This window comes from Ostrinia nubilalis, chromosome Z (genome assembly GCF_963855985.1).
Source record: "Ostrinia nubilalis chromosome Z, ilOstNubi1.1, whole genome shotgun sequence".
Taxonomy (NCBI): Eukaryota; Metazoa; Arthropoda; class Insecta; order Lepidoptera; family Crambidae; genus Ostrinia; species Ostrinia nubilalis.
The window spans coordinates 10,051,906-10,078,480 of record NC_087119.1 but is presented as its reverse complement, the minus strand read 5'-3'; the positions used below and the strand labels follow the sequence as shown (position 1 = coordinate 10,078,480).

Below are 26,575 nucleotides of genomic sequence, written 5' to 3'. Positions count from 1 at the left end.
CTTTTTACTATTTTCCTTTTCGGTAACAGACACATTTCATGATACACCTACGACAAATTATTATTCTGCAACGCCAACGCATCGTTTCATGTTTTGACCGCCTACACTCGATACAGAAAAGTCTTCACTTATTTCAGATAAAAATAGAAGCTCTCAATGTGTCTTTCAATATCCTTAATAATTTTTTCATTTTCTACAGATCAGATTTTCCATTTTTAATGTAACTTCATTTATATTCTGGATACAATATTAAATTACTTTTATGAAAGAGTTTATTCACAGAATAAGGGTACAGTGGGATAAGCTCATCAATTTGACTTTATAGTAGTTTCCTTTTGTCCAGTGCCTAGACGATACGCAAATAGGTAGATCGTATTTCGCCGCATACGCTGCAACGAGTTGAAGCGATTTTCTTGTCGTCACTCGATTTAAATCGGACACACATCTGTGTGTCAAGAGAATTGCTCGTAATGGACACTGAGGGTCCCCCGGCGTCCTGTGACTGCTATAATTTATCTATCGGCGCGATAACGCCTGCCCGCGCGGCCACGTGCTTGCCCCTGCAGCTTGCATTCGCACCAACACTATAACCACCCAAGGCACTCGAGTAAATCAGTTGATTGCAGCGGTGCAATCTTCGAATTATTGCTCATTGGAGTCATCTGCTGAACGACCTTTGTTTACACTTTGATCCAGTCCATTGCGTCTGAACTCTTAATTTGATTAAAAATCTGTTCTTACTGTCATCCTAATTCCCTACACCGAAACTTACACTGCATATCCACGACTGGGGCTATAATCGCTGGCACTCTTCACCCTATCGAGATTTGAAGCTGCAGCCAGCTGGTCCAACGCAAGCTCAGTCGCCAGTCCAGATGTTTCAGGATTATGTCCTAAACCAGGTCCTCCCACAGGTTCGACGCGAAGCTGCAGGTGCAGACCAAGCTGATGCACACGATGTTCCACAACCACACGGTGGCGCTGCCGACCGTGCGCACGCAGGCCGACCACGCCGGGTACGTGCTCTACGCCGCCGTCATCCACGCCGGCACCACGCTCGACTCCGGCCACTACTACACCCTCGCTAAAGACAAGGAGCAGTGGCATCTGTACAACGATGACGTCGTCTCGCACTCCGAGGAGAGAGAGCTGAGCAACTCCAACCGCTCCAAGACCCCCTACATCCTGTTCTACCGCCGCAACGACGTCGAGGAAGGCACCGCCCCCTCCATGGAGGAACTCCCCCCCAAGTACCAGGAGGCCGTCATGTCATACAACAAGTCCTACGTCGAGACGATCCGCAAGGTGCGCCTGGGGCGCCAATGACAATTAAGGTCCGACCGATTCCTAGACTTCACGGTTTTGGACTACGTCAAGCCCGAGATGGAATAAGTCGAACCCGTTCTTATTTCAAAAAGTGACACGCACGTCAACGTATTTATCAATGATATTATTGTCGTATTTATAATCGAGAGCGAAGCTACTGATCCGGAATGATTTCATGAGTGAAGGTTTAAGAAGCTGGTTAGAATATTATATCTCATTGATGTTTTAGATTATAATCAATAGGCAGTGTACCTTCGTTTAAAATATGTAATACTTCTTTTTCGATGTTTCGATGGTTGTCATATTTTATGGAGACTTAAATATTTTAAGCCATTTAACACATTGATATTTAGCACTGAAATGTGTCGTAGCTAGTTGTTCTAAGATTGAAGTATTTAACAAGTATATCCATATAGTAGAGAATAAATGTTTACTTCGATGTATTAATAATAATACCTTATAATAATCAATTATATTTAAACATTCGTGTCACTTTTTGAATAAAAATCGTCTTATACGTGGTACCTTTGATATAAATGTTTTTAACATCATATGAATTTTCTTTATAATATTATGAACTATTTTGACTCGCAATTGAGTTAAATATAGTTAACTTATCTCAGTGAGTGGCAATATGATTATATTTACTTGTTGATTTTTACCTAATTTAGCGAGGTCCCATACCCTGGCGTTATGAGATCTTGTACTTTAATTAAGTTTATGCAATTTAATTATTATTATTTTATTTCAAAAAACCTTATTTCTTTTTTGCAGAAATGGATTGTAAATATATAGGTATGTATACTTTATATTGTGACAAACCCTTAAAGTAAACTTATTTAATAAATATACTTTATATCTATGCGGCAACAATAATGAATACGTACATTAAAAACTACAACATATTCCCTAAATCATGAATATAAAACCTCAAAATGATATATTGTACGATGTATGGAATGGGATTCGATTTACTTTTATCCCTCATATTATTCCTACGTCTATTACGTGAGCCATAGTAGATCTATCTAAACTGTGTTACTTGATGTCTTCTCTAACAACTGATGTGACCTTCCAGGTGTCAAAGCCAGAAATATATCCCAGATAATCTAAATATTCCGATTTTATAGAGGTAATCACTTATTTATAAAAAAAAGCCTATCACACGCAGTAGTAAAATAACGTTCTCTGACTGTCCTTTTTTATGTAAATATAAATGACCGTTGCTCCTCGAGTTTAAATTTTCCTTGTTTTAGGGCTGATTTTTCAATCGTCGGATAAACTAACTGAAGATAATGAAATAATTATGTCAAAATGACAAGCTTATTTTTCAGTTAACTGACGATTGAAAAATCAGCCCTTATTCATATATTTTTCCACATTAGATAATATAAATTGCGACCTCGTGGAAAGTCATCCAAAACTTCGAACTTTTCTCGACTGTTTCAAAGAAAAGTACGCATGGGTCGACAGTTACAATGCCGTAATAAATATTTTTGTTTATACAGATTTTAATTTTAAACAAATATAGAGTTCTTTATTATTATTATACTTTGTTCATTTTGTGTAAATAAACTGAGATCTCGTAGAGATCTTTTCACTGTAATTAATTAGTGCATCGGTTGTTATTTCTGTGCCACACGAAAGTTGTCCGTCGAGACGAGGGCGAGCCTTTTGTACTGCTCAGTAGTCAGTCCGCCGGATACTTTTATGTGCACGCAGAAATGCAAAAAAAGTGCTAAACAGATTACCTAACACCCTGTATAGCGATAAAGTGTACATTTTATTATTATTTAGAAATAAGACTGCAACATTCAACTGCGGGTGGTTTCTACCTTTTTGAAATTTCATATTAATAGTAACTTACACATCAAATAATAAAATTCTCCCTTGATATTTTTATATTTAAATGATACATTATGTAAGATCTTCCATGTCGTTTAGGCGTTTAGGATCGGGCAATCTCCTTAATTATTTTTATTATTAATATACATACATACTTCGTATATTTTCCGCCCGCGTTGTGATTTTTCCATGTAAAATTGTTGATGAATTCAAGGTTTAGATTACGGGATTCTGTAGGTAACCGCATGCAACCACCGATAGTAAGACATTTTATCTTTTGATTACCTTAAAACTATTTTTATTTAATTTTATAGTAAAAAATCCGCTGTCGTGATCTTAGTTCTATTCTTTCCTACTTTCACACCTGACTTATATCTTTAATCAATTTGAGTACCGTTAATTAATTTTATTTTATAAAAATTTTAACATAACCCTGTTTTCGATCAAATGAAATTAATCTGGTCAAGAGTCCATTCTTGCCATTATTTGACTAAACTTCATGCTAAAATATACCAAAGTGTAGTTTAAATAAACCAATTTTTAATTAAAATGTGAAATGGCTCTCACATTGTTTTAAAATTTACCCAGACTGTGCTACAGGCTGCGACAAAACCTACTCAACAACTCGACGCGCGTTCTATTGTTTAGTTCGCGTAACAACTAGAATTAGCCAACGCGTGTTTTAATTAAGACCAAATCTTTAAGTGGCTGAAATATGCTTCTAGATCCAGTTAGCGTATCATTATAATACAAACAGACGATAATGAAATTTGAAGTTATTAAAGGTTTTTATTATTATGACCAATTTAGAGTGAACAAATATAGGTATTCGGGATTACCTTTGCAGGAGGCTGATTAGTTGCTTACAGGCACAGAACTTAGCGCGCTGTCTATGGCTTGTCGTATCTTCCCAAAGTGATTTATTTTAAAAGACTTAATTTCACTCTCTCGTAATCTTATTGCCCATGGAATTGCCCAGCTTCAAATCTGTTATGTTAAACACCAAACAGATTTTGAAATCTTCTCATAATTTCATATTAATTGTAATGATATGAATGAAATATATTTACTATGTTTATATGTACGTTATACAATTGTTTCGCGTTATGTCTTTTGTGTAAATATTCTAAACTCTAAAGCATTTAATGTTAAGATCTAGGTATTCAGTCATGTTAACATTAGAATAAGTAGGAATATCTCACTCGGGGCCTATTTCCTGCCCCTTTACTGACATATTGTAACACTTTCATTTATAAATTAGATGATCAGAGATTGTAAATCGGTTTTTGGTTTAATAAAAGAAATAAAGATTTGAAAATCAAAGTCTTGTTTTTTATTTTGGCATTTCTGGTTAGGTTATATGAATACACACCGCTATATCCAACTTAAAGCTAACTTAACATTTACACTTAGATACACTATTATAAGCCAATAAGTCTTCCTCCAAAGTTATTTAATTTTTCGGATGCAGCTCTGGCGATCTTTCTGATGATGGATTGCGGAACCTGAGCGAAAAAACACAATTAACTTAAGCCGCTAACACCAGTTCAGTTGTATTACTATGCCTACATAACACACACAGCACCTAGTTAGCAATAAAAAACCGACAACCCTATGCGGGCTGAAATAAAAGTAATAAAAAGAGGGTCTAAGCACTTATACAGGGTGTCCCAAAAACAATGGATAACCCTGTAACCATCGAAAGGCCTCGCCATGGTCTCCCTAACGTTCAATTTAGACCCCAGTAAAAATATCACCGTTTTCAAGATTTTTAAATCTAGTTTTTTTTCCTTATCACAAGGGATAGTAGGGCTATTAAAAGAAAAGATTAAAGTTCAACAAACTAGTTTAAAAGTATGAAAATTTTAAGAAATTGCAGAGAAGGAAAAATTAATTCTTTGTCATGCACTTTTGATCAGCCATCGTGTAAAAAAAATGTAAGAAGACCATCGGGCCCATTACCTTAAAAGCTTCCTTGGTTAATTTAATTGAGATTCTAAAAAGGTATCACAAGCCTATGTATTCTGTATTATTTTTATCTTATGGCTACTTAAATAGCAACTACCTACATAGTATGAACACTGCAAAAAAGAGTTTAAATTAAATTAAATTAAAGATTAAATTAATCCCTTTTTAAGTGATCCCTATGGTAACAAATAACAGGTATTTTGTTATCATAGGGGCTACCTAAAAATTAGGGATTGATAGTGAAAACGGGCACAAGACTACTTAAACATAGGTAGGTACACTTATTAGGTAGAACTTTCTAAAAAAATTGTTTAAGTTCAAGAAATAATAATAGACAATAGCTAGTTGGATAATAGTAATCTAGATTAGAGACAAATAAAAGAGAGCAATATTTAAACTTCATGAAAAGCTCTGCATTACAACTCGAAAAAAAATGTAATTTCTCAATGACATCAGCAAACTGCAGAATAGTCAGTTTATTGTATTTAACCCCAGTCAGGGCAAAGGAGGGGCTGGGTTTGGTAACCATAGCACCCTCCACCCCGTTCTAACACCCGAAATATTTTTCTACACTCGACATCAAATAAATCGCACCTCCCGCGACAAGCATTTTCAAACGTATGCATCCCCACTTCCCACCAATATTGGCATCATTTAAAAGCCTAGTTCTAAACTTCATTTCATTAAAGGAAATTTTTTTTCCCCAAAAATGTGTCAAATTCAAATTCAAATTCAAATTCTTTATTGCTCCAATGTTGGTATATAAAAGTTCTTACATAGGACATAGACCCAAAACATGGACCCTGCTAGGGTATTGCAACATGAGATTAAATCTAATAAGTATTATAATTTAAATAATAATATTAGAGATCTGTATAATTACAACTTATTTCAATTACAACATTACAATTTTATAACAACATTATTAAATATAAAATAATATATCGAATTACCCATCACTATCATTGAATTTATCACTTAGAAATTCTTGCAAATTATAATTATATTTAATTTGTTCAATCAGCGAATTGAGATGTTTAATAGGTTACTGTACTTAGATAATACGAAATATGAATATGCTTACATTTTAGACTCAAATAGACACCTAAAATATACTTCTGATATGTTCACTGGATCACAGGGCATCTTAAAGAATCACTGTTACAAAACTATTTTTACTGATCTGAATGTATTGATAGCTAAAATTTCCAAATATAATATGCTAGACAATTATATATATCTTGACAACCGAAACAAGAGTCCATCCACAGAGGGAGAAAAAAGGGTTGAGAATTTTTTTCGAGACTAACGGACATTCCTTTCTTAAATTGCTACATCAGAACATTGCGGGATTTTTCTCAAAGCGGGATATATTAGAAGTAGCTTTAACAGAGTTGAATGAAACAGGCAAAAAACCTGACATTATGTGCTTCTCTGAAACTTTTGTGAGGGTTGGCAGTGAAAGCTGTTTAAACCTAACTGGTTATAACATTGCATCGGCGTATTGTAGGAAAAGTGGTAAAAATAGAGGAGGTGTATGTATAATGATTAGAAAGGGACTTAAGTTTAATGAGATAACTGATATCAAACAAATATCACAAGATAAAACCTTTGAGTGTTGTGGTATTAAACTTTTAGGATACAATATTTATATTATTTGTTTATATAGAACCCCAGATTCAAACGTAAATTCTTTTTTGGTATGCTTAGATGACATTTTACATAAATATATTAAAAATCCTAGGACCAAGATAATACTAGCCGGAGATTTAAATATCGATACTTGTAAATTATCAAATAGTACTAAATATCTTATCGACATAGTTAAAAATTATAATTTGACATTACACATAACTGAACCAACCAGGCTAAAATCCTGTATTGACCACTTAATTAGCAATATTGACGACGCCTCTGCTGAATTACATCATTTGTATCTATCTGACCATAATACATCACAAATGTTGCATATACCAGTACAATATAAGCACGAAAAACCAGTCCTATGTTATATAAATATGAGAGACTATAGTTTTGAAAATTTAAATAAATTTAGAGATCACTTGAAATGTCTATCATTCTCTGATATTGTAAATATGACTGATATGGATAAAGCAATGCTATCATTTCATGGCATTCTGAAAACCATGTATGATTTAAGTTTTCCAATGAAAAAAGTTAAATTAATCTGCAAATATAAAAAACCATCTTGGATAACCAAAGGACTAAGAAAAAGTTGCCAAACTAAAAGAAAATTAAGATATGAATACTATAAATCTAAATCAACAAACAAAAAGCAACAATATAGAATCTATTCAAAACTGCTTCGTAAATGCTTTAGTCTGTCTCAAAAAATATACAATCAGAAGCTAATAAATAAAGCTAAAAACAAATGTAAAATAACATGGAAAATTATTAAAAATGAAACTAACCAATTATCAAATGACATTATAATTGACAATATAACAATAAATAACAAAACAATTAAAAATCCAATTCGAATAGCCGATGAGTTTAACAATTACTTAATAAAATTAACAAATGAAAAGAAGACACTTAAAAACACAAATAAAATTCGTTTAAATAATAGTATATTCCTGGAACCATACACAGTTAGCGAAATAAAAACTATAATCAAATCTCTTAGTAATACAAATGCAACTGGTTATGATGGAATCTCTACAAAAGTAATTAAACATTGCAACGATGAACTTGCTATGCCACTCACTCATCTGATAAATTTATCTTTTGAGACTGGTTGCTTTCCTGAATTGTTAAAATTGTCGATTGTTAGGCCTATTTATAAAAAAGGAGAAAAATCATTGCTAGAAAACTATCGTCCTATAACACTAGTGCCGGTTTTGTCAAAAATCTTTGAGAAGGCCATGAAAGTCAGATTGCTTAGCTATATCTCCAAATTTGGCATACTAAAGAATGAGCAATTTGGATTCCAGGCAAATAGGTCTACAACTCTTGCCATGTTTCATCTGTTGCGTGAAATAAACAGGAATATAAATGCTGGAATACCCACAACAACGGTATTTTTTGATATGACACGAGCTTTTGATTTTGTTTCCCACGACCTACTGCTTCTTAAATTGGAAAACATGGGAGTGCGGGGATTGGCTCGAAGTTGGTTAGAATCTTACTTGCGGAATAGAAAGCAGGCAGTTGAAATCACTAGCTTAGATAAAAATAACATTGTAATAAATAATAGATCACAGTTTTTAGAGAATGCATGCGGTGTTCCGCAAGGTAGTGTTTTGGGACCTCTACTTTTTATACTTTACATAAACGACCTTCCTGACGTAACAAATCATAGATGTACACTTTTTGCAGATGATGTTTCGGTAGTAATCCCGTCCACAAAAAAGTCTGAGGAACATGAAACTGACATAAATGGTACAATTGACAAAATAATAACATGGCTAAATGATAACAATTTAACAGTAAATTTAAACAAAACTAATTTTATACAATTTGGGACAAATAGACAGACTAAACAAAAACTTAATATACATTATAATGATATAGACATTCAAGAAGCAGATAGTACTAAATTTTTGGGCGTTATCATAGATGATAACTGTGGCTGGAAGCAACAAATAGGAGCATTACGGGATAAATTAAACCGTTATGTATTTGTTCTGAGAAGACTGCGCTACACATCTACCTTGAATGCTTGTCTTGCAGCATATCATGGATATGTCGGCTCAATTCTGAGGTATGGACTTTTGGTTTGGGGAAATTCTACTGACATGAATTTATTATTTAAAGCGCAAAAAAAATGCGTAAGGGCAATTTGTGGTATGTCCCCTCGTCAATCCTGTGAGCCTGTCTTTAGAAAGCTACAAATATTGCCCCTACCTTGTCTGTACATCCTTGAGGTAGCTTTGTTTGTGAGAAATAATATTAATTTATTCAAAAAGCGAAAAGATGTTGTAAACTTCAATGTTAGAGATCCTAGTCATCTAGTATATGATAGCTTACCTAAACTTAAACATTATCTTGATCAGTGTGATGCCATGTGTGTTAAGATATACAATTGTATCCCGAACCATATCAAAAACCTACCAAATGCAAGATTCAAAAGGTCGCTTATAATATGGCTAAGTGACATGAATTTTTATAGGGTAAAGGACTTTCTTAATATGAGACATTGTAATAAGAAATTTTGACTAATTATTTTTGACATCATATTATTTTAATTGGAAATTGTATTTTTTTTGACATTAATAATTAATCTTCATCATTAACATTATTATTAAATTGTAAATATTTGCATGCCATTTATAGTAAGGTAAAACATGAGCACAGTTATTATTATTATCTATCCACATAATATATGTATATCACCATGTTTTAAGCAAATAAAAAAAAAAAAAAAAAAAAAAAAAAAATAACATTTATTAATTAGGAAGATTTTTAGATTTTTATTAAAAAGCGTGAAGGATTCTAAATTTTTCAATTTATTAGGTAGGTGGTTGTATATTTTTATAAGCATGCTATGGGGACCAGATGAAAACAATTTTAACTTTGAGAAGGGTACTTTAAGCTTGTTCAAATTTCTATTGTTTCTTTTAGTTCCTTTTTCCGGTGAATACAAGTTAGCATGCTTTTTGACAAATTTACAGGACTCGAGGATATAAATAGACGTAAGGGTTAGTATTTGAAGCCTGACAAAATGTGGTCTACAGGATTCCATCTGGTCTATATTGGTTAAAATTCTAATGCATTTCTTTTGCAGTATAAAAACTCTTTCTACTTCGCAGGAATTTCCCCATATAATTACACCGTACGACAGTCTCGAGTGCGCGTATGCGTAGTATGCTGTCAATGCAGTCTTAAGATCGGTGACTCTCTTTAGGTGTTGGAGTGCATATACAAAAGAGGACATTTTGTTCGACAGCCTTTGGATATGCTGCTTCCAATTCAAATGGGTATCCAAGTCTATTCCTAACAGGGTGGCAGAGTTCACGGTTTCCAATTTTGTGTTTTTGTACTGATATGATATTTGTAATGCAGTTTTTTGGTAGGGTTTAAATTGAATAATTTTAGTTTTATTTAAGTTAAGTTGCAAATTATGCACTTCAAGCCAGTTTACAATTTTGTCCAATGTCGAGTTTAGTTTAACTTCCAGTTCAGTTATGTTAGAGCAAGGCATTAAAACAGAAACGTCATCAGCAAAAATTACACAGTGGTCGTCTAATATATTTGGGAGATTATTTATATATATCAAAAACAACAAACATCCCAAGACGCTACCTTGTGGGATAGAGCCAGTGATAGGGACTATGTCTGATCTAGTGTGTGTGATTTTCCCTGTTTCGTAGTTTGTATTTTCAATCTCTACGTATTGGTAGCGATCTTTAAGATAAGATCTGAACCAGTTGTGAGTCATTCCTCTTATGCCTGTTTGGTATAGTTTATCCAAAAGAATTTCATAGTTAACCCTATCGTAGGCTTTACTCATGTCGAGTAGGAGGCCCACTGCATATTTTCTGCTATTTATTTCATCCAAGACATTCCTAACGTATTTGTAGATAGCCAAAGTCGTGGAGCGGTTTTTTCTGAAACCGTGTTGGTTTTCGTGAAGGACATTAAATTTTTCATAAAAGGTGTATAAACGCTTTACCATAGCGGTTTCAAATATCTTAGCTGAAGTCGGTAACAATGCTATAGGTCTGTAATTATTTATATCTTTGGAGTCCCCTTTTTTGTAGATTGGCTTAATTATGGATATCTTCAGGGCATCCGGAAAAATACCCTCTGAGAAGGACTGGTTTATTAACATGGTGTATGGGGTTGTTAATAGATGAGCACAGGTTTTTATTAAGGTGGGAGGTATTTCATCTATGCCAAAGGACGTTTTATTTTTTAGGTTACGTAATATAGTGTATATTTCGTTAGGATTAGTTTGGCTCAAGAAGAATGTGTTTTCTATAGTGTTAACTGAAAGTGGACTTATTTTAGTATTTAATTTCTTCTGTGAGCTGCCAATATCAGCAAAAAAAGAATTGAATGTATTAGCTAGCTTGGTGGGGTCACAAACTAAGTCTTCGTTTTTGGCTTTGAGTTGTATATTTTTATTTTTTCGTGGATTTTTATTTGTTTCAATATTTATTATTTTCCACATGCACTTGATTTTATTTTGAGAATTTTCGAATTGACGCTTATTACAGATTTTCTTTGACGTGTTAACGGCCCTTTTTAATGTTTTGCAGTATTTTTTAAAGTAATTTTTCAAATTATTGCTTTTGGATTTGGCTATCAATATCCTTAAGAATCTTTTAAAACGGCATGAAGTTTTTAATCCAGTTGTTAGGTATTTTACTTTAGAGTTACAATTAATTTTGTACAGTTTACAGGGTATGCATTTATCTAAAAATTTTTTCATAATTTTGTCAAATTTATTATAGTTTTCGTTTATGTTTTGGATACAGTTAAGTGAATTTTCCCAATGGATTTTTTCAAGCTCGTGTTTAATTTATTTGAATTTGGTTTTATAACCATAAAATTTGGTCTAATTTTATTGATCCCAGAGGTGAGTCCAAAGTGAGGTCTTTTTTCAAGTCACATTTATGGTAGGTAGGATATGTTAATCATTTAATAAGAAATTAAATGTGTTTTTCTTTAAGGATATTAAAATTTATTTGGCTTTCAAATAACACCAATATTGTTGGGACACCATGATTGTGTCAGAAGAAAATGTTTAAAGTTCGCGTCGCGGAAGGTGCGGTTTATTTGATGTTGAGTATATTAATTTCCTCTGAAAAACAATAGTACAACTGAAGAAAAAATTTAATTTCTTCGGAACTCGTCCGCAGATAATCTAGGCCTAAGCCTAGGCGCAGACCACCGACTTTTAGTTGGGCCCGATACTAATTTGTATGAAGAATCGGCCGATACCAAATCGGTGCGCACTCTCATAGGGGAAAGTAGTACGAGTTGATCCCCTGGGGTAAGATGATCTTTCGCGATTGTGCTGAAACCACTAACGTCATTACAATGTTAAATGTAATTACTGTTGTCGTTAGGCTTTCTATTAAGTATGTTTAATTTTAATATTTTGGCCATAAAAACGTAGCCGCGTACTTGTAGATTGTTTTAGCAAATATTTAACAAAAAGTGGGACTTGGGTCAAGATGATCCCTTCCTAAATGTACGAGATGATCCCTGGGAATTAAAACAAAAAAGTTAATGGAGTAGGTAAAGGGAAGTGAAATAAAAGAAAGAGAACTTCATATAACTCACCTGAGTCTGAAGGAGATGATACTGAGTGGCTGTACTGAACAGAAAAGTTTTCAAGCGATACCAAGGGTGAAGGATGGATAAAATGTTATGCATGTGGAAAATGGGGCCATAAAGCATGTGCTGGGGTAGAGGGTGATGAAGCAGGTGAATTTATTTGTGATATATTCAACACAGCTCCAGCCAAAAAGCGTTTCAATTATTTAAACGCTTTTTAGCAGGTACTAAGAAAGAATCAGTTATTTTCGTTATTTAATTCGTAAATGTTTTTCTTTTCTAACTTTTTAACGATTTGTTCGCATAATTAGGTACTCCGAAAGGAATATAACCAGAAAAGAATAGATCATAGAACAGAATCATAGGGATCATCTTACCCCTACCTGGGGGATCATCTTACCCACAGGGGTGTACAAGATGATCACTTTGTAAGGTTTTGCAAAAAATGAAATATTTTAATGAAACCTCAATTAATTTCAGGTTTTGAGTTTAAGGAAAGTTGGATAGATAAATATACTAGTAGTAATCGTCTTTTTTTTTGGTTTACCTTGAAAAATATGTATTTTACAGCGATTCCCGCTTAATCCCCTTAAGCGGGAATCGCTGTAAAATACATATTTTTCATCTCGTACTACTTTCCCCTACTTAAGTACGTGTCCAATTCCATACTGATTAACAACCCGACCAAACTATCGGCCAACTAAAAGTCGGTGGTCTGCCCCTAGACTAATTACGTTACCATTTCTTTACTTCCTTTTTCTTATCAAACTTTTATTTTTGTATTTTCATTCGGGAATTTTTAGAAGCCGTGCAACAGTTGTACCTACTAGGGATGTTATGGATATGTAGTTTCGGTTATGGATACGGTTACGGATATAGGATTAATATTATACCGGTTTCGGTTACGGTTACGGATATCTGCTTTAGAATGCAATTTGCAATAGTTGTCCAACACGATTAATTCATGGCCGCACACTTTACATCAAATAAAAAGTAATAAAAAAATAAAAATTTATAGGTACTAGATGGCATTATAAAGGTAAATCAGGCTGTTATGCCTTTACATTAATGCTATACAAAAAACAATTTAAACTGCCTACATCCGAAACTATCCGAAACTTTTGAATCGGTTACGGTTTCGGATATTTTTTTATTTCGGATATCCGAAAGTTTCGGTTACGGTTACGGATATCCATAACATCCCTGGTACCTACGTACCTAGTTATACTGACTTAGCCATCGCAGGGGGTAAAAGTAATCAAGCAGATCTTATAAAAAATAAAAGGACACCAGCAGACAGCCTTTTAAAGCTTGATTAACCCACCTCTATAGCTGAATTGATAAAGTTGGAGATATTTTCTGCCCCGCCAACTACAGCTCGACCAGCGTTGTAAAATTTGTCGCCGTGGTTGCCGTATTTTTCTTCCTCCTTTATGGTATCCACGATGGGCTTCGGCTGAAAATAAAAATACTTAGTTGAAATAGAGCCACGATTTTGAATGCTGCCACGTGAATTGAGTAAATAATGTAGACTAAGTACGTACTATTACTTCAATGGCCACGTGAAGGTATTTTTGAAGAAGCCAGTAAAAACCATTGTAAAAACCGATACAATGAGAAATTTTGTGTTGTTTTTTATTCAAAATCGTGCGTCCGAAATGACGCAAAGAGGAAACAAGACTATTTATAACTGATCAAGTAAATTAAAAGTACATAGTTAACGGGTGGATTCGACCAAACAAGAGTAATTAATCTCAGAATAAATCGTCAGTTTCGACTTACTTAATTCCCATACTAATTGTCAAAGAGTCAATACCAGGAGTTATTCTCGGATAAAAGTTTGGTCAGTTTGGTCGAATCGGGCCTAAGTAAAGTACCTATGTCTCTGTTAACATATTTTCCAATGACTGATTTCTAACTTCATTATAAGATATTACTATATTAATGCAAGTGGTAAGTAATGCAGTTTCATAAAATTCAGCCTTCGGCCAGGTCAGCACTATAGCACTGACTTGCGCTAGACCCTAAAAACAAACTGCCCCGGGGTGTTTCATTCTCTTATTAAAAAAACTCCAGGTTGTTTCGAGCTAGGCGGATAGAAGTTGTCCTATTCCACTAAATAAGTAGCATTGGAGTCTAATTGCGCCCTAAATTATTTTATTTATTTATTTATTTTAAAAAGATTTGAGTCCTAATTTACAGTCATCCGGAATTTATAGTCATCCGTTTTTGCTGCAGTAACGTTTTGAATATGAAATGTTTTATTCAGCGACACTCGCCCGTATTCACAAACGATGCTTACTTAAGTGAAGGAGTAAATCGAAAGCACAGCGTTGAATAGAGCTCTGTGATTGTTTCGTATGTCACCCTGTGCGTTCATGCGCACTGTGAGACCTCATAGTCTATGAATATTCTACAGGTTAGTTGAACCATCAGTCAAGTGGATAGTAATCAGTCCCTGATTACAGTGCTTCAGTGTTTAGGACTCAATTATTCCTTACACCTCATCCCCTAGTTTAGATAGATAAACCCTAGCTAGGGTTGGCACGCTGTATCATTTTCGATACGATCGGGTCATACCGATATAATGAACCGGGTATTTTACTCGTGTTTTTGTGAAAAATAGTGAGAGGGGGGAGATTATTTCAAGACTAAGAACCTGTTATAAGGTCCCTATAATAGATAGGTATAAGTAGTTTTACTAGCTCAAAAACGAATCCCTGTAAAGAAATCATAACCGGTGTAGCTATACATGTTAATCATTTGATGTAAGTCAGCGTCAAATAGTACGTGACACTCAAAGTAACGGGACTATTCCCACCTCTCGTTCCCACCACTGCAACTCCTGTGTAGCCAGGATCTACAGCTTGGCCGCCATCACAAAAACCCAACCAACGAAGGTCAAGTTTGTCCCGGGGGAAAGTTAAACTGTCATTGGACCCGCAACGAAATTAATCAGAAGAACATAGGAGGAGTTCGAAACACTTAAAGTAGACAAGTTCGTAACACGTCTTTGTTATAATTGGAATAAAGGTTGTATTATCGACTTTTGGCCACTTTGGGTGTCACGAACTGCCTACTTGACGCTGACTGTACCTAGTCAGTCAGTTTTCGATATTCCAGATAGCATTATTAATAAACGGCCGATCGTTTGTGAATTCTATATTTTGAGCGTTCGATGTAATTATTTATTAACTAGTCGATTACCTACATGACTCTCATTAATCGGGGTCGGCATTCGGTCTGTGCATGTAACGTATCATAAACCTACACTAAGTATAGTACGTTTTTGTTTTAAAATCTCGTTTTAATACAATGTTATACCTTACTGAAAATGTTAAAAAAAGCGCCTTTAGTTTAGTTAAAAAAGCCTACTTGCAAAAAATAAAATTTAAAGAGATTTTTGAGAGGAGTTGCCTGGACGCGAGCGGCGCAGGACCGGTCTTTGTGAAAATCCTGGGGGGAGGCCTTTGTCCAGCAGTGCACGTCTTTCGCCTGAAACGAACGAACGAACTAATGAGATTTTTAATTACTATTGAACCGTTCGGTATTATCCATTGATGCTGATTTACCACAACACTACGCCTCGGACATCATTACACGCGTCAGAGACACGCATACGGATAATGCCAGTCATATACCTAGGTATAGGTTGGTATAGGATGTGTACCTATTGTGTATGTAGACCGCGGTTAAGGTGCTGACATGAGCTGTTTGAGCCAAACGTTAATTGGTAGAGAATGCCTTTTGAATTTAAACTGTTTAGTTTTTGAAGATACATTTAAAAGAACCTACTAGCGCCACTTATTTATTTTACTACTAGCTTTCCGTCCGCGGCTTCGTCCGCGTGGAATTTTGTCTGTCACAGAAAAACTCTATCGCGCGCGTCCCTATTTAAAAAACCGGAATAAAAACTATCTTAAGTCCTTTCTCGGGACTCAAACTATCTCTATGCCAAATTTCATCAAAATCGGTTTAGTGGTTTAGGCGTGAAAGCAAGACAGACGGACAGACAGAGTTACTTTCGCATTTATAATATTAGTATAGATTGCACTTAAGTAGGTACCTACTTAGTTACGAAATTCTTTTCTGTATCATAAATCCTTTACTGGCAAAAAGTTAGCGCAATAAAATAGAAAATGCGCTATGTGGCGATTCAAAGTCCCTTTGTAAGTATTTACCGTGTAACACAAATATTGTGTTATCAACTTGGAAATCAGAGCGGAAGGGAAAATCTCAAAGCTGGAATTATAAAGAAAGTGTGTTTAGTTAGTAGCTTTAACTTAGTTTTAGAAGCAATATAACTTTACTGGACAATAATAAGTTTAAAAAATCTTCGTCTAATACGGACTGCTTATCTGTGACGCAGAAACAGATTTAAGTAAGTAGGTAGGAGTAGGACCTCTTTAATCTCAAAGGACTAGTAATTAAATTAATATTACTATCATTGATTATGGGAAAGTTCACATTATTACCACAGATTAATTGTATCAATAGTTTGCCAGTACTGCACTAAACGGTACAGCTACACTCCGTAGGTAGATGTAATCTTCGTAGGTAAATTGAATTGGGTAGGTACGCAACGCACTAAGAGCATGATTTTAGGTATACCATAGTCTTATTAGAGATCCATAGCAAGATATTAGTTAAATTGGATGTCGTCTGGGAAGAAAACTTTATTTTTCCTAAGTACGACATTTAATAAAAACATTTTTATACCTACTTAGGTACCTATGAAAACCTAAAGTTATTGCATAAAGTTAACACACCTACCTACTTTACTTAGGGTAATTGCGCCGGTTTTCCGTCCAGCTCCTGTTTTCGTCCATTTGACCGACTTGCCACAAACAAATACGGAAAATTAGAATACAAACCTAACTTTCCGTGCAAGTTTGGATTTGTTACAAGCTATAATATCTAAGTAACAGTTCTGCCTGCATGAAAATGTAATATGACAAGTAATAACTCCAAAAAAATCTACGGAAGTTGCTGCTGCACACAGGTGAATGGAAAACGTCGTCAAGTTAGAAAAAAAACGTGCTGGTAGGGAACTTTCATGGTATGTTTAAAATTACTGTTTTAGCTACTTTACGTAATGTTTTTGGCACGTATGTCTAATTATTATTAGCATAATAAACACTATTTTAAGGGTTTATTAAAGTTTATGTATAGAAATCTTAGATAATTAAGTGGACTAATACTAGCATAACAATTTTGCAAGATTTTGGTTTTCGTCCACGTGGACGGAAACCCTGACACCTAGTTAATATTTTTAATAATCAGTTTACTTCAATGGACCTACAAAATACAATGTTTTTTCTTCCAATATGATCTTTATTGCTATTACATTAAACATTTTAGTTTACGTCCACTTTTTAACAGTGATAAACCCATAAAAACCGTTAAAAAGATGTGGACGAAAACAAAAAACAGCTTTAAACGTTGTTGTGTTTTCGTCCATGACGTCATGAGCAAGCACTGGGGTGGACGAAAACCAAAATTAGCTATTCCTGTAGATTAGTTTTCGTCCATTTGTCCTTCGACCTATTGCAATATTTTCCTAAATTTAGGTAAGAAACTTATTTAAATCTTTTTGATATCATTTGAAAGCTAACAAAATTACCTTTCAAATGATATACCACAATCCATAGTTACTGTATTGTAGAATTGGTTTTAAGTTAATAATTCAACTGCACCCTTTTTTCTACACAGTGGTCGTAAACTAGCGTACACTAGGACGAAAACTGATTTTTTTGGACGAAAACTAGTGAAATCGCCTCTTTTGCATAAAATATTTTTTATAAAAAAATCCGTGGTATTTACTTATTGTCATATAATATTAACGTAAAGTAGACTATATAAGGACTGAAATGACATATGATACATATGAGTAAGGGTATTTTAAGATATTCATTTCGCATCACAAAGTTGGCAACTCCGATAATTGGACGAAAACTAGCGCACTTACCCTACCTTTTTGGTTATACTTATCTGTTTTATTGAATCCGTTAGAAGTTAGAACCATTCTATCGAAATATGGCCGACACAGAGGCGTAAAATAGTGGCTAATATGTTGGCGCGACGGTTAATTTAAATTGATGTTATTAATTTATCGGATGTTTAAATAACCGTAGTACTTATATCGAGTGCACTCGATAGAGTGCTTAAGGGCTATTAATTTTACTATGCCCTGAATATTTTATACTTTACTTGGTATCGTTAGTTCATCTACGTAGAAAGTACTCAACTTAATCGACTTTATATTGTGTGGGGATCCACACAATTAAGTATTTTTCTTAATAAAGACCTATCCTCATAAATAACTTCGAAATAAAACAAATCGATCGGAAGACAAGAAGTTTCTGGGTCTTTGGTGAAAATAGAGTACAACGCATAAGTGTCGAAAACAAAAAAATAACTACAGTATTTCCTACTGCTTAGTATTCATAATAATAATAAAATAAATATCATTGGACATTTTTACACTGCGTCTCTAGTCCCAAACTAAGCAAAGCTTGTACTACGGGTACTAGACAACATTATGTGGCGTTAATCAATAAACACCTCTAATACTTGTCGGTTTATTTAGAGAACATTTCAGCAGAAACAAATGAACCGCTCTGGGCTATACTCACTTGAAAGACTCCCGCAACGACTTGGTGAAGATTGTCCTTGATGGAAAGCTTCTTACTGCCAAGACCCTCGGTCTCCAGCAGGGCCCCCTCAATCGTGGTCACCGGCGCGGCAAACCAGCCGTCTCTGGCTTGCTCGTTCACAGTCCCTGGCTATGGAAAATAGCATGCTTTAGGATTAGAGTACTTATTATTGTTCTGTGATGTTAGATTCAAAAGTGCAGCTTTATCTAGCTAAAAGCAAAATATTGAAAGAAAAGAAAGAAAGAAAGAAAGACACATTTATTACAATGGACATCACACAAATACAGGCAATTACATAGACATGACAGTGGCACATAATAATGGAAGAAGAAAAAATAAAAACAAGAGTAAACTGAGCAGTGCCACCCATCCACCAACAAGATGCCCACTGCAACGGGACCCCACTCAGCATATGCCGTGGCCCACGGTGACGAAGGCCACGGCGCTGGTTTTCAGTGTGCCCCATGCCGAGTGAGGGTCACGGACCATTGGTAAAATAAATAAAATACTAAGCTGCATAAAATTGTCTAGATAAACATACATAAATAGTAATATTAGTGCACAGATAAATACAAAAAGCGGTAAATCGGTAAGGATGATAAGACTACGTTTGTTAAGAATACTAATGAAAAGAATACTAATAAAAAGATAAAACTGTTTGTATAGGTGTGTGTGTAGTAATGGTAAAGTAATATTGTGTTAATGTGTAATATTCGTAAAGAGTGTCTCGACGCCCGCAAAACCGGTTTGTGCAATCGAATGATTGATTGCGCGCGATTATTGTAAATATTGTTTCTTTTAAAACAATTATCCCGCTTGTATTTGTTTAAAGTTAACATTTACTTATATGGCCTGTGGTCCGCAGAGGCATCGGCCTAAAATTTAAAATGTTTAAACCCAAACAGCAAGAAACCCCGCCCCGACGCTCCTTGGACGACCTTTTAAACCAGGATAATTCCAGGGAAATCCGGACGAATGGAAAACCTACACGGACTCAACGCACACATTGTGCGATTGTACGGGGACTTTCAGTCCTCTGTGTACATTATTCGATACTGTTTACTAATATAATTGACGGACTAAAAAGTACTACCTCCTGATTCTCTCGTATGTGTACGCCTTAACGGAATGATTGACAGAATGTTTCTATTGTTAGGTTAAAAGTTCACATGATTTTACACAAGAAATCACTGGAAGTCCTTGACCTCGAATAAGTAGGTAATAATCGTTTGTGTCTTACCTTACCTATCCTATTTCTAATTTTAAATTCTCCATTTTACACCAAAACATGCTAAGTAATCTTATTTGGAAACCGCGGGCCGCGATTAGTAAAAACTAATAATTATTTAAGTAGAGTTGTTGTCAAACACAAGCTTTGGTCTGCTCAATGTTACAATGTATGCAAGTAGGTATTTAACTATCTTCAGTTACGAACACCTACAGTTTATTAAATGTGGAGAGTCCTTGACCTCTCTTTTGGCAGTTTAATAGATAGTAGGTAATTAATCAGTAAAGACCTGTACCTCTAGTAGGAAAAACTTTCGAGTTCGTTTCGTTGCGTATTCAAAGTGTCATCGAAAAATTTTGTATGAAAAATTAAACAGCGCCCCCTAGGGCGGCTATAATATAGGGGGCGCTGTTTAATTTTTCATACAAAATTTTTCGATGACACTTTGAATACGCAACGAAACGAACTCGAAAGTTTTTCCTACTAGAGGTACTGTACAATACACGTCGTGAGATACCTACTAACGGATGAACTTAAATAAAATAAATAATTTTAGGGATGAAAAATTCACAGAGTGTTATGGGACCGTGCAACAACCGTGGTGTAGACTGTAGACGAGCGACGTGAGTCGCTCCTAAAATTTGGCAACTGTTTGCAAAGTCACCCTGTATTTAAATTGTCGTTGTCTATTGAAGCGAACTAGATAGCGTGTGGGATGCAATGGTATGTCAAGTTGTTAGTTATTTGCGTAGCCTCTCGGAAAATTTGGGGCAGGTGGCATACCTATATAGAACGTCCTTCAGACATCCTACGAATATATGTAGGTAGGTACAGCAAAGTCACTGAGTATCTTCAGTGTCAAACCAAATTAGGATCTTATTCACTGATTATAGGTTTTTATATTGCTTAGCCAATGAAACAGGGATAATGCGTATGTTGTATTGAAATGTGATAAAGTCGATATTAGGCTTTTACCTACTTGTTGAAAGTTAACTTACCTTTGTAGGAGTATCGTGTTTTGTGTTATCTATTCTGTGATCCTATATTAGGAGAGGAAACCTTTTCATACTTGGCCAAACGTTACAGAGTCAAGCCACGTGTAATTTTTCAAAAGTTAGTAGGTACTTTCTTACTCACCGGAACCTCAGGTTTTAGTGCTCCAGTAGCCTGCTTATTTCCAAAGAGTTCCAGACTATACTGGGCTTTTCCTTGGTAGCCCCCATAATTTTCCGGCTGTAAAGGTTCCGCTAGCTGATACGATTGTTCTCCCGGCTGGTCGTAGACTGGCAGGTCTACCCGTATCGGTTCATCTGTCGGCGCAGACAGCACGCCTGCAGCCAGAAGGAGGATGACTAGAGCTGAGATAGCCATTCTGGAAAGCATTGAAGACAAAAGTTATACATACATAACATATGTATAGTAACGGCCGAAAGTAGTATTCTAATCTATATATTTCACTAATTCAGAGATTGAAATTATAAGGCCTATGATACTGGAGATTTAAAGATATGACCGCTTATGGCGTAGTGGTTACAGTAGGTACCGAACTGTTAGACTGATCTCTACGCCATTTTTAATGCTAATTAATTCGCTACGCTACTACGCTAATTCAAATTAACTATTTCGGACGAACTGAAAGTTACGTTACAAAGATGCTTCAAGATAAGAGTTTTAGTTTGCTTCTGATTTCATTCAATTAAGTCACCTTCAATCCTAAAAAATCGATGAATCAGAATCTAAGAGTAGACATTTGAGTGCATCGATCTTATAGCCTGACCAGTGGGTCTAGACAAAGTGCAAATTATAATCGCAAACCAGTCGCAAAGTGGTCGAAAAGCCCCTTTTTTGTATGGAGTTTTGACGGATTCGATTTTCGATTCGATCAAAAAGTGCGTTTTGTCTAGGGGGGCTGGAACATAAAAACCCTGGCATAGAGGCGCGTCAATTGTATTTGATAGTGCAACACTGAGTACAGTCGTACCTGTGTTAAATTAATAGGCTAACTTTATGTATCAGGATTCAGAATTACGGGCTAATTTGATATTTTCATAAATTAACGAAAAAATATTATTATAGGTAACCTGGTTTAAATAAATTAAATGAAACCATCAATCGAGCTAGTAGGATTTATTTTATTATTCATCAATAATAAAATTCAGAACTTGAATATTCAACTGCAATGTCTGCTAAGAACGCTTCAAACTCGGTACTTCTTTCCCAATTCCATAAAATTCAACACTTAAAAAGTGACAAAAAACTTTAAAATAGGTAGTTGAAACAAACCACAGCTAATTTTCATAGTTGACTGTACTATACGATAAACATGTCAGTCAATTTGACAACCTTTGTCGGAAACATTATTCAATGAAAATATTGTCCGAACCCTTAGTATTTCTCTTCGACAAATACTTTAACACATTGTGAACCACTTTTCTTTCACGACTATAAAAAGATTTTAGCAATTTATTCACAAAATCAATTGCGCACATTTAAAATAAAGTTTGTTTACACTATGACAGCAATAAACTGACATGCAAGGTGACATTATAATGAAGTTTTCAGTTACTGTTGCCATTAAAAGAAATTAGTACCATTAGTTTTCCGCAACATGGCGAGGGTTTTTATGTTCCTGGTCAGGCTATAAAATAGTTGTTTTCCAAGACCTCTAGATTAATAATTCTGTAGTCAAGTTCTGTAGGAATGTTCTGGCCTGGGTTACTATTCAGCAAAAGCTCTCCTGCGGTTTCGCTTGCGTGGATAATATTAAGTAATTGTATACTTGTGTATAACTTTTCAGCGAGTACCTAACTGCTTAGTACAAGTACCTACTGCTACTTGCTGCTACTATTATTTTGAGTATTTATGAGTTACATCTCAAACAATTTTTTTCATAACTTGAAAGGGTCGCTGATATGAACGAGAAAAGATCGAATTGCCTAAGGTGAGAATCGAACCCATGACCCTTCATGACTCCCTGCACCTTAGACAATTCTATTTTTTAAGTTATATCAGTCCTTAATACTCGTACTCGTAGGTATAAGAAACCATTGACTAGAGTACTAGGTATTTAACAACTATTTATCACAAACATGTCACGAAGTGAAATGATTTATTATTCTCTTTGCCTGACACGCGTCATTCATCTCGATTTAGACGTCATGTGAGGTTTACAATTTGTTACAGAAATTACCAATTTTATCAAAGAAATACCACGCAATTTGCAAAATGGACATGCCAGAAGTGAGAAGGTGTTTCGGAATATTCCCTCCAAAGCACGGAACTTATCTAATTTCGCTGTTCGGGCTGGCATCGGGTGGCGTGGGTATTGCTGGTATAATACTGTACGGTATCGCCGAAGAAACTATATTAGTCCACTTTATGAAGAAGGACCAGCTCAACGAGGATATAAAGAAAGTGGTTTTGTTGACAATTGGGCTGACGTCTCTTATGTTGCTGGTGGCAAATGCGATGTTGTTTATCGGAGTGAGCTCGAAGTCTGCCGGCGCGGTATCTGCAGGAGTTATAACTATATTCATACTGTGCATCTTGCTGATCATAGCTGCAATTGCTGCGCCTATGTCTTGCTTTTTCATCGATTCTACATGCCTCGTGAAGAAGGTGTCGTCGATCGTTATAACAATATTTATCGTAGGTCTAACGCTGTTTCTGGAGTTGTGGCTTTACTTCATGGCGGTCGCGTGGAATCATGAGCAGGAATTAGGATGATTTGTGATGTTTTTTAACTTTATTTTTTTAGTATTTTTTACAATAAATCCAAGCCTCGTATTCACTTGAGATCAAGACGTCTTTTGACTAAAGTAATTACCACTTCCAATAATAATGAAGCAAACTATATTTATGGTTATATAGGCATGGCGTTATACTCTGAATCCCTAGGGATCGATAGACTATGCGAGGTCACCTGTAACCACCTAGAGCAGTCCGTAGGCTACAGTTAATTCAATTGTAGCAACATCGCTGCTCAATACAAGTGTACCTACGTAACTACGAGTAATGAGTACATATCTAATATGTCGTGGAGAGTTCGCTTGGTGAACTATCAAGATGGTATAACGTCAGACGTTGTAAGACATCAGCTTCTTGAGTGTTGAATGGCAGGTATTGCGGAGCATTTATCCCTAGTGAATATAAAGCTTTATCAACCATTCTAAAATCGATTACTATTTCTTTTGTAGATTATAAATTAATTTATTTTTGGTTTACCTCGTCTGCTAACGGGCCGATTTGTGGTTATTTTGAGTGGGCAGGTATTTCATTAACTATCGCTAAATTTTGCAAACCGCATGACCAAAACAAAACCCTTGAACCGATAAGTATATAGTATTCGACCCACCGATTCAAATAATCAAATAATTTTGATTAACTGAAACCGTTAATGTTACCGCTATTGGATATAATTTATTTAAAGGAATACCGAAATTTATGCAGGGTGTTTGGCGGAAGGTTAGACAAACTTCGTGGGTGTCTATGGTAATTATTGTTTTTATTTAATTTTTCCAACATTTGACCTAAAAACTGCTTCTAATTAAAAACTAAAAAAAAATTATTAGTTTTTAGGTATTTAAGAAAAAATCAAATAAAAATATACCTATCTATCAAAAAAAGTAGCTCACTTAGGTTCAAATGGGCGAACTAGTATTCTTAAAATGACCTTACTTATACACCCACGAAGTTTGTCTAACCTTCCGCCAAACACCCGCACACGCTCATCACGAAATCTCAGAAACTACAAGTCTCAAAGTTTGCATGGGGGTTCCATTTAGAGCGAAGGTTCTTACTAAGGCGGGATTTTGCAAAATTCAATCCCTAAGGTGGTAAAACGGGATCCACGCGTACGAAGTCGCGGGCGGCCACTAGTATTTGTTATAAAGATGATTAAGAGTAGGCGCACACCGTTGATTTTTCGTCGGCCGATAGTTTAGTCGGGCAGTTGATCAGTATGGGCATGAGTATGGTAGCACAGTACGCCGATTCGATTTGGCCGATTCTTCATACAATTTACTAGATACTATCGGCCAACTAAAAATCAACGGTGTGCGCCTACTCTAATTATTTTATAAGGATACAGGGATATTGAGTTCCTCGAACACTCCAGCAATATTGTTAAAGCTCTTTTCACTGATTTCACTGGATTTTTCGGCGAAATTGGGAATTTTGATTAAAATCTCTACATGCCACGCACTTAGACACTTGCAATACTTTTCCAATAATTAACTTATGAAAGCCCATCATTTGTTAAAATTAAATAATAAATCACCAAGTAGCGATACGATACTTCCAATTTATCAAGATGCCTTGATTCATGATGAAGAAAATAGTTGCTTGGGAAAGCGATTGAGGCACTTTGTGAAAATTATAATTAAATGGTAAAAATGGCCTGTCAACTTTAAAAAGGAAATAAAATATGCAATATAGGGAACTATAGTGCATGTTTTATTTCCTTAGCCATCACACAGGAAATATTTAAAAAGTTGCAGCGAGCGCGAGTGCAAAATTTTTACTCAAATTGATTTGATGGTTGAAATGGTAGCAGTACTGGGCTTACATAAAGACAATTTTATACACTTACTTTAAACAATTTAATAAGTATTTATTTTGCAAAAAGTAACCCTGTTGTTTTGTGCGCAATCTCAACAGCTCTATCTCTATATTATCAACCGTTTTACTTTAAGAAATATCTTAGCCGTTACGTTTAACACTTTTTTAACGCTATTAGTACACCGATAACTTATAAAAAAATTGGCATTACGCATAATAATTTAATTAAAGTAAACAAATTCGCAAATGCAAAGGTACTCACTGTGGGTCGAGCGGCGTGCGGTTGGGTGCTATGGCGCACGCGACTATACGCGCGCGCCGAACGGATACTTTCACGAGTTACGTCATAGAGCCTTGGCAGTTACCGCATGTGTCTGTGGACAACTTCTTCAAAATCCACTGTTGCCCAACATACGACATGCGCGTCTGTGTGTTGCGACTCATTTCGCATATCGATTTGGTTTAACAATTTTTGTTCTTTGAACATTTGACACAAGTCGTTGACGCCTTTTTCTTGGCTAGACAAACAGCCATGATATGTAGGACTTTTTCCTTCCCATCTACCCCCTTCGAGCTTGCCACCTTAGTAGTGGTTGACAAAAATAGAAGAGGTGGCGTTTACCACCACGGTGGTCAATGGCACCTATTTAGCTTCATCTGCCCCCTACGTACGTATATTTATATAGAACAGGGGTTTATTTTATTATTTAGGGTTTTCCTTTCTTTCTTCAGGTATCTAGTACAT

At 35.3% G+C, this 26,575-nt stretch overlaps 2 protein-coding genes across 2 annotated transcripts in view; one reads left to right on the top strand and one right to left on the bottom strand.

The window, feature by feature from the left end:
• The window catches only part of LOC135087070 (ubiquitin carboxyl-terminal hydrolase 38), a 45,672-nt gene extending 41,178 nt beyond the window's left edge, over positions 1-4,494 (top strand). The window contains exon 14 of the mRNA XM_063981914.1: positions 915-4,494. Coding sequence (XP_063837984.1) covers positions 915-1,326 — 412 coding nt within the window. The 3' untranslated portion in view covers positions 1,327-4,494. The remainder of the gene's footprint in view (positions 1-914) is intronic.
• Positions 4,482-26,195, bottom strand: LOC135086874 (uncharacterized). The gene is made up of 5 exons (XM_063981700.1): positions 26,093-26,195; positions 21,409-21,643; positions 19,023-19,172; positions 13,712-13,843; positions 4,482-4,676 (listed from the first exon to the last, which is right to left on the bottom strand). The coding sequence occupies exons 2-5, from the start codon at positions 21,640-21,642 to the stop codon at positions 4,593-4,595; spliced, it is 600 nt and encodes a 199-aa protein (XP_063837770.1). The 5' UTR covers position 21,643; positions 26,093-26,195; the 3' UTR covers positions 4,482-4,592.
• Positions 26,196-26,575: the final 380 nt, after the last annotated feature.

What these genes read in the sequence shown, in the direction of transcription:
- LOC135086874 (XM_063981700.1), bottom strand. Translation starts at nt 21,642, where the DNA reads ATGGCTATCTCAGCTCTAGTCATCCTCCTTCTGGCTGCAGGCGTGCTG. An exon ending in CACTAAAACCTGAGGTTCCG is followed by an intron (nt 19,173 to 21,408) that starts GTGAGTAAGAAA and finishes TATTTTCCATAG; the next exon opens with CCAGGGACTGTGAACGAGCA. An exon ending in TCGTTGCGGGAGTCTTTCAA is followed by an intron (nt 13,844 to 19,022) that starts GTGAGTATAGCC and finishes TTTTATTTTCAG; the next exon opens with CCGAAGCCCATCGTGGATAC.